Here is a 9,246-nt window from a genome sequence, read left to right on the forward strand (position 1 = left end):
CAACCACACCAATCGTCGGTACAAATTACATCATTTGAGATTATTTTGAAAACTGTGCCAGTAGAAATTCCCACCATACCTGTGGAATACAAGTCTCCGAAAGCGAAAGGAGGGGGGATTCATTTGCAAGTTTTTGTTGCCTGTGGAAACGGTGGGAACATGCCTTATGAATGGTAGACTCGTAACATCTTTGGAAATTTGCTGTTTCTGTTTGCTGGTAAACAAGCTCTGCTAGGCAGTAGGCAAAGGCAGGACTGAGTGCACGAAGTAGTTGTGTAGTGTGTAAGAGGAGAACATGTCCAGAATACCGGGGTACGATACTCATGATGATGGGCCAGGTTTCGTCGGAATCAGGTTCTGCCAGGAATGGTAAATTTATTTCTTACTTAATGTGAAAATATTTAAGATTCACGTTGGTGTAACCATAACGTACTTAACAAGCAAATAAATGTCTTGGGATTAATAAACTGCAATTTGTAAATAATATATAGTTCTTACTAGTGTGAAACTTGTTACTTTTGATAAACTTCGATCCTTTTTCATTTCAGTAATAACATGTTGTACCCAAAAGAAGACAAGGAAAACAAAGTACTTTTGTACGCTGTAAGTATACCTTAAATTATGCGCAAACCTTCCTTTGAATTGTAAATGACTCTCCTTTCTGAAACATTGTTTGTATTTCACTAAAATTTTTCGTTAGGTCATGACCAGAAATGTTGACGTTCATTTGATTTTCTCTCCTCTCCTGTGTTTATTATTTGATAGGTTTGACATACGTAATGAGCGATGATGAAAGCTTCTCGATATGTGTGTGTCATTGACGAATCTGTTATCACTCTTTAATTTACTACTGCAACTGTTATTGTACCTTTCTTTTATGTTTCAGTGCCGCAATTGTGACTACAAGCAAGTAGCAGATAGCAATTGCATTTATGTCAACAAAATTATGCACGAAATAGAGTAAGTAAAATCAAAGCAGTATTCTTTATACTGACACTATTTTAAGTTTTCGCAATTCTGTTGTGACAGATATTTCTTCTTTCTGCAGCGAGTTAACGCATATTGTCTCTGATGTTATTTCTGACCCTACATTGCCACGAACTGAGGAACATCCCTGTCCGAAATGTAATCACAGAGAAGCTGTGTTTTTCCAGGCACAGACAAGGAGAGCTGAGGTTGGTAGTACACACATTACATTTAAAACATTAAATGTAAACTTGAAACAGCTTGATCTGGGTGTAAAATTAGATTAAGTGTGAAGACTGTCACAGTTCATATTTCTAACTAATATATTACAGTTGTTGGAAGAGTATTGGTTAAAAAGATTCATATATTTCTCAAATTGGGTAATACCCAGATTGAGTAGTTTTATCTATCCATTTAGATTAGATTTAGTTGTATTACAGTTATTTGTAATGTAGACATCCTTGGTACACAGAAATCTATGGTACCCTTCAAAACAGTCTGCAGATTTGCCACAGATAGTTGAAATTACAAAAACATGTTAATGCTTACAAGTCCTCTACAAAGTTCCATGGAAATACCATGGGTTCCAGGGTAGTCACTGTATGTTCCACCTCTTTGGTTAATTAGTTACATGTTCCATGAAACATTTTAAGTGATAGATCATCATGCTGTGAAACAGGTCATTTTACATGCACATCACAATTTGTACATGCGGTTACATTCTGAACATTTCTATTTTTTTTTAAATATGCAGACGAGTTTGTAATTCCTACAACAAAAACACACATTGTCCAACCAGCCACCATATCATCCTCAGCCCTTTGGCATCACCGGACGCGGATACAGAGGGGCATCTGGTCAGCACACCGATCTTTGGCTGTTGTCAATTTTCGTGACTGTTGCTGCTACTTCTCAGCCAAGTAGCTCCGACAGTGCATAACCTCAGTGATCTGATGGGAATCAGTGTTATCACTGCGGCTAAGCCGTTGGCTAGCACACAACCTTTTTTCATGTTACAATAACAGAAATTCTTCTATGGAATAGGAATTGTCAGGGAGAAACTTTCTCACTTTATCAAATTTTGCCTTGCTGTTTGTCCAATTTACATCAATAGGTAAGTGATCAAAAATTTTGTTGCTTTCTTGTTTAAAGATGTTACTCCAGAACATTGTTCCACATGATGTTAATTAATGAAAGTATGTCAACTTACTGATTTCTCTCTTCCCAAGATTTGCAATGATTCAGAGTGCAAATGTGGCAGAACTAAATTGTTTTAGGAGCTCCAAAATGTTTTTTTTCCAAATTTAAATTCTCATCCATATGGACCACTAAGAATTTTCAGGTTTCCACCCTATTTATTATTTCCTCACCATGTGTTACACTTATCATTGGTGTAGTACCTGCAGATATGCAGAACAGAATATGTTGTCTTTTTATAATTTGGGGTGAGATCATTTGCAGAAAACAAGAATGATACTTTTATGAACTTTGTTTACCATTACTTCTGTTTTGTTCGTTTGCTTCTGGTGATGACAATACTAGTGTCATCTGCAAAAAAGAATTACTTCTGCTTGTTGTATACTGGATGGAAGATTGTTCACATGTATGAGGAACAGTAGTGGACCTAAGATTGAACCTCCAGGCACCACATACGTGATTCCTCCCCAGTCAGAATTATGTCCCAGAGCTATATTGTTTGAATTACTAAAGTACAACTTTCTGCATTCTTTTGTTTAGATATGACATTTACCCTTGGTTGGCTATACCACCAGTCCCATAAAATGTCAATTTACCTTGGAGTATACTGTGATTCACATAGTAAAATTTCAGGTCAACGGAAGCACCAGGTTCCACCCCCATCTGCTGTGACCTGTGACAAAATGGTGTTGCAGTGTGTGTCATCACTATGGTGTGGAGTTTTTGAGTTGGTTGTATGTGTAGATGTCATGTTGTTGTATTTGGTCATGACATCTGACGGTAGTTTGTGGACGTGCTGAGTTTAACATGTGATATTGTTTTCGTTTGAGTTTTGGTTGCCATCATGCTAATATGGTTTTGAGTTTAGGTAGTTGTTGCAGTAACAGTGGTTGTGGAAGTGTTTTTACTGAGTTATTAGTGTTTTTCTTGTTTATACATTTGGGGTTTTTGTTAGGTCTGATTTGTTTGGTGTTTGTTGTGCGGAAAGAAGTCTGATATTTTTATTGCATTTTTGTCAGTTATGGATATGACAGTGAAGTTCACGAGTGTATCATTACATTCTGAGATGAGTGATGATATGATGTCTGACATACAGTTTCTGCAGATGTTTGACCTTATCACTTAATATGTTGGGTGTCACATTTGTGGCAACAACATGAGATTGATCAGAGTTCTGGTGGCTCTGACCAGGGGCGCGTGTGCGCCTGTGTGTGTGTGTGGGGGGGGGGGGGGGTTTGGTATCAGTATCTGTGATTGAGCTGTATAGGTCTAGGTAAATGCCTGATTCCACTTTGTGGAGTTTTTTTGTAGCTGCAGCTCAGGGGAAGTGTCAGATTCCTGGGGTCTAGTGCAGCAGGGGATACAACCCGTCGGCTTTGGACAATGACGTCACTAGTCGCCAGAGAGCAGTTTACCATTTTCGCTTTTGCTGTTATGTTTCAGTTTCGTTTTTTTTCTGATTGCTTAATAAAGTGGATCTGTTTATTCTATCTTGTGAGATTTTTTTTTTTTTAAAAGCCAAAAAACACTTATCAGCCTCTGAAGGGAGCTACAACACTAAGAAGAATCGCTTCTCGATTGGCCACGTGTGACTTCATTGTCCAAAGCCGACAGGTTGTATCCCCTGCTACACTAGTCCCGATTCCTGTGCTTTACGTGGTTTAGCAGAATGTCATAATTTAAATTCTTTTTATTATTTGTTTTGGAATGGTGTGCAGTGTTTTTTTTTAGCTTGTTCCCATCCTAAGCCCAAATTTTCTGCCATTGTACTGTTAGTTTCATTTTATTTTTGGAGTGAGACATTGTATCATTTTATTTTTGTCCCTGTTTGCATGTGTGTAGTGATGTCATTGTCATTAGTTTGTATGTGCCAGAAGTAGCCATTTCTGCCATATTGGTGATCTTATAGATCAGAACAGACAGGTGGTATCAGATGCTTCTTATAGGTCACAGAAAATACCAGTTGGTGCTAATTTATTATTTAATACTTGTAATTATTTAATATTGGTGAGTGAATGTATAAATTGTATTCTCACTAAAGCAACCCTTCTGAAACACAAACTGTTGTTGCTAAGGTGAGATAGTACTCTAGAATACCTCATCATCTCAAAAATTTTAGAAAATGTTAGCAGTGAAACAGGTCAGTAGTTATTGACATCCCTCTTATCACCTTTCTTAGAGGGGTTTTAACAACCACATGTTTCAGTCTCTCTGGGAAAATGCCTTGAGATAGTGATGCCTTACATATTTCAGGTAAGACCAGGTTTATTACACAGGAACAGATTTTTAATACTATATTTGAAACACCATCAAAACCAGATGAGCTTTTATTTTGGAGAGTGTATAATTTTCTTAATTTCAGAAGGAGAAGCTGGTGATACATTCATATGACTGAATTTTACAAAAGTTAAATTTTCAACACACTACTGTGATTTTGCTCTTGAACAGTTTGTCCCTATGCCTAGTGCTATATTTAAAAAATTGTTATTAAAAACATTTGCTACCTGTGACTAATCATTTATTGTAAACAGATTATAGTTTATGAATTTTAAGACTTGGCAAAAACTAGCAATAATATATATGTATGTTCTCTTTGCAGGAGGAGATGAGACTTTACTATGTGTGTACAAATACTCATTGTACGCACAGATGGACAGAGTAAATAGTGATTTGGAAAAGCTGTGCACCTTTACTTCACATCAATTTGCACAGGATAGTTGTGAAGTGAGGGTGCGTGTGCATGTGTGGGTGCTTGCATGTGTGCACACTAAATAATTGTAATATAAACTATTTTTGTTGAGTGTGCTCTGCATCATTGCATACATTGTGAGTGGCTATGTTTTTTAAATGTGTTAATTAAGTGTGTATTGGTTGTTTTGTCAGTTTGAAAATGTAAGTTATAGATGTTATTAAATAATCAGTCACTTTTGAAAAGATTTTAATTTAAGATAGCACATAGCACTGAAAGATAAAATTTAATCATCATGGATTTACAATTGTGTATGAAATAACTTATATTTGGCCTGAAACACATTGAAAATCTGTTAGCTGATGTTATATGGACTTGCTATACAGATTCCATATTGAAGTACAGAAAATTGGAGCTATGTCACCCACTGACATAGTGAGGGGGAGGGGCGGGAAGTCCATCACACCTAGGGGCGCAGCTCGCAGAGTGGTGCCAAATCATCTCAAAGACAAACACGATTTTCCAGAAAATATGTTACATAATAATTCTGGAGGGGGAGGGCAATGAAGTGCTGTGCCAGTTTTGTTCGTTACATCACTAATGTTTTCCTCTACATATTGACAATGTTAGTTTTTTTTAAAGGCAGTGGGTGTGTAGTTTTAGGTAACCAGTGATTTATGAGGAAAGTGTGTGTGGAGTGACAAAATTGAAACCATCTGATATTCTTTGCAGATTGTCCATGGTTACGTTGGGTTATGAAAGCTTGTCTTAGATTGCTGCTACCAATGGACTGATGTTTATCGGTTGATGTTTTGGGATGAAGTTTGTCATAGATTGGTCTCTTGCAAAGGTCAAGGATAGTTGGATTGTGAGATGGCAAAGTCAACATATGTCATGTAATGCAAGGAAGCTACAGTTACTGAGCATTCGTGTAGTGATTTAGAAGACTGAGTGATCAGAGGATATGTATGTTCCACATTAATTTACATTTTAATTTTGGTCACAAGATTAATTTTATTTTTATGACAAATGCTTTATGAGGTTTTGAGATAGGGAATGCCATGGTTTTTTCTTATTTAACTTCTTTCAGTACATATCATGTTCCTTGGTTTTATTTTGTTAATACAAACCATGTTGTCTGCTCGCTGCTTTCTTGACAGCTATTTGGAAATAGCTGTTCACACATCCCAGGCTTTCCTGTCATCCCACAGTGATGACTGCCAACAGTATTCCATTAAACATGTAAATGCACTGTGCCTATTTTACCCTATTACCATGGTTTCATGTGGAAATTAACATTAGCATGTTCACCCTGTAAGTTTATTTTCAGTTAATGAAGTAACTATTGATTGTTTTGACATTGTAAGACAATGAGTCAATAGCTTTAAACAAAGAACATTAGTTTTGCAACTTTGATTGTAGTCATTACATTACCTTGTGCCATTAGTTTTAGTGGGAAGATTAGATAGATCTGTCATGCCTCTGAAATTAATTCATTCCAAGATTGAGGCTTTTTCCCCAATGTATTTTGAACTGCAAATAAAGTGTTTTAACTGTAAATGTTGTGATTATAATGTCCTTCCTTTCATCTACTTCCCATACTTGCATATTAAGGGAATCAGTCTAAACCTTAATTGTGTAAAGGAAATGATGACTTATCAGAATCTGAAATGAAACTAAACAGCTCACAAGTTTTGCACCAGCCGAATGAATTGCCTAGTTAGAATTTTTATTTCAATTTATTTTTAAATTCATAACTGTAAATCACTGGGCAGTCAGCCATGTAATGGACTGAAAAGTAATCTTGTATTCTCAATGCAGTTCAGCAGAGATTTGGTCAAGCATTGACAATATGGCTTGTTTGCATGTTAGGAGCAAAACAAATAAATGTTGGAAATGGACCAACTCACTGGTGGTAATTTCTAGTAACCTTAAACAAGTGGTGGATTCAACAACAAATATAACTGTCATAATAAAGAACATGTGTGCAGAAGTTACAGCAGTATGTAGCCAAAATTCAATATAAAGAGAACAGTATAATCTGACTCATAAGTAGTGGAAATGAGTATAAAGGTATGAATATTTGCTGGAAAATTGTCAGTTGGAATAGTTGTGTGTAATGTATATGCAATAGTATGAAATCTAATACACTGACAAATGCAGTCGAATGGTATTGCATTTGATGTCGGTAGTACAGTTTATACAAGATGTCAGTGATTTGGGTGGTAGAGAGAGTAGAACTCGGTATAAAGGGAGTTGTCTGTGTGTGGTGTTTAGTATGTGTGTACGTGCCTTTGCTGTAGATAGAAAGGGACAGAATTAGTGATAGTGAATGTTGTGTACATAAAACACGGTTGTGACACTGCCATGCAGAAAACAGTTATGTGATGAAAAAGCAAAAATTGGTATGTACAAGCAAACGGTACTATCTGATCATCAAATTGCCAAAAAGAAGAACTGTTAAAGTACATTGGTTGATAATTTTGTTAGATTGGGCGCACAATGTGGACAGAACAGAAAAATGGGCAAAGTGGAAAATTATCTGAAGCATATAGTGTGTTGTTTTTGCACAAAGCAAGTGCCGCGAACCATTATTTTCCTTAACTTGTTGCAGATTTACAACTGCCAGACGTATACCACAAATTGTCATATGACAAACATCTCACATTCAAGAAATTACTACAGAAACCCTCATTAACAACCAAACATAAACAGTTTAGATTGTAGTTTGCTGGAAAACATTTGTGATGGACTTCAGAATGGAATAAAGTGATATTCAGTGAGGAGTAGTAGTTTAATCTGTTTGGGCAGGATGAATTTCAGGTTGTTGGCATGGTCTGAGAACAGAGCAGCAGATAATTGGGAGTCTTCTGCGTTAAAGGTAAATCGCATTGGTTGGCTGAACACTAGAATGAACCCTGTGTACATTGAGATGCTGGAAACAGAATTGTTTAGAATGCATGAGGACCTGGGGGATGGAAGCCTAATGTTTCAACAAGGAAATGCAGCTGTGTATGGTTCTGCTAGAACCCAAAAGTGGTTTTGAAGATACAGATACTGATGTCTTGCCCTGAGCTCCACGTAGACCGGATTTGAATCCCCATGGAATACTTGTAAGGTGTGTTTATCACTATGGAAGGCAATTTTAGGCCAAATGTGAGCTGAAAAGAGTGATATGGTAAGACGAGCAAAAATTTCACTGAGAGAACTACAGTCCTAACAAAACTGAACAGAATTTTTGATGTAATTAAGAACAAAGTATGGATGAATTACTAACAATGCAAAAACACAACACATGACAATGGGTGCCTTTATGCCAATTTCCATTTTATTTTGTTACTTGTGGTGTGAAAGAAACTTTGTAATTCAGTCATTATTGTTTACTGCTTTCATAGTAAATTTGGTAAGTGTATGCTTCAGATGATGTAATATTACATTCATGGAACTCTCCTGCCTTTATATTGATGTCCACTATTGCATAAGCTTTATTTTATTTATTTATATACATATTCGATTCTTTAATGTGTGTGAGATTCTAGAATGCGGAATGACTTAAAGAATATACAAATATATTTTCATAGAACATAGTAGTTACTATACAAAAACAGACGTAGGACATAAGTTATTTCACAAAAACAGTTGCAGGGAAAGTACACAATATAAAAATACAACAGAAAAAAAGTATTTATAAAGACAAAGATTAACACATGTTGCTAAAACCTGACAAACTTGCAGTGAATATATGTTTCCGAATTTTATGCTTCTCTGTCAAAAAATTAATCTAATAATTAAAGGGATTTTTCAAGTAAATGTATCTTTAAATTATTTTTAAATAGTGCTTTCTTACTATTTAGGCATTTGATGGAATTCGGCAGTGAATTGAAAATTGCAGCACTAGAGTGCTTACACCTTTCTGCACCTGAGTTAGATTTTTTATTCCACACTGGAGGTCAGTCTTCCTCCTTGGATTGTGATTATGGAACATTTCGTTTGTTTCATAGTGGGCAGGATTGTCAGCCAAGAAACTCATAATCGAGCAAATATACCCCAAACTTTTAGAACAGATTACAGTAGTAGGTCCTTGGGTGTACATATTTTTTTCTGCTGCAAGAAGATTTTATGTGATGGTGAGTTCCCCCAGAAGATAGCACATGGGGAGGAAGTACCCAAAATAAGTAGATTTTGTGACACTAATGTCTCCAATTTGTGAGATTGTCCTAATGCTAAAGTAGCAGAGGACAAATGTTTTATGGTTGGGAGGATATGATGGTCCCAGCTGACCCTACTGTCTAGGAACAGACATAAGAATTTGGTGCAATGTACTCCTTGTATTTGTTGACTGTCACATACATTAGGAATCTCTTATGGGACTCTGTGATCAAAACTAAAGTGGA

The 9,246-nt window shown here is 36.2% G+C and overlaps 1 protein-coding gene across 2 annotated transcripts; it reads left to right on the plus strand.

The window, feature by feature from the left end:
• Nucleotides 1-239: 239 nt before the first annotated feature.
• LOC124544752 (DNA-directed RNA polymerase II subunit RPB9) lies at nt 240-6,402 on the plus strand. Of its 2 annotated transcripts, XR_006967562.1 has the most exons (6): nt 240-369; nt 549-603; nt 887-960; nt 1,049-1,175; nt 4,763-4,989; nt 5,585-6,402. XR_006967562.1 is itself a non-coding variant. In XM_047123414.1 (5 exons), exons 1-5 carry the CDS (start codon nt 296-298, stop codon nt 4,823-4,825), a joined length of 393 nt encoding a protein of 130 aa, XP_046979370.1. In that variant the 5' UTR covers nt 240-295; the 3' UTR covers nt 4,826-5,097. The 2 variants fall into 2 exon arrangements, 1 of the variants encoding a protein (XP_046979370.1); XM_047123414.1 differs by lacking the exon at nt 5,585-6,402 and having other exon boundaries at nt 4,763-5,097.
• Nucleotides 6,403-9,246: the final 2,844 nt, after the last annotated feature.

The sequence above is a fragment of the Schistocerca americana genome, chromosome 8, assembly GCF_021461395.2.
Source record: "Schistocerca americana isolate TAMUIC-IGC-003095 chromosome 8, iqSchAmer2.1, whole genome shotgun sequence".
Classification (NCBI taxonomy): Eukaryota; Metazoa; Arthropoda; class Insecta; order Orthoptera; family Acrididae; genus Schistocerca; species Schistocerca americana.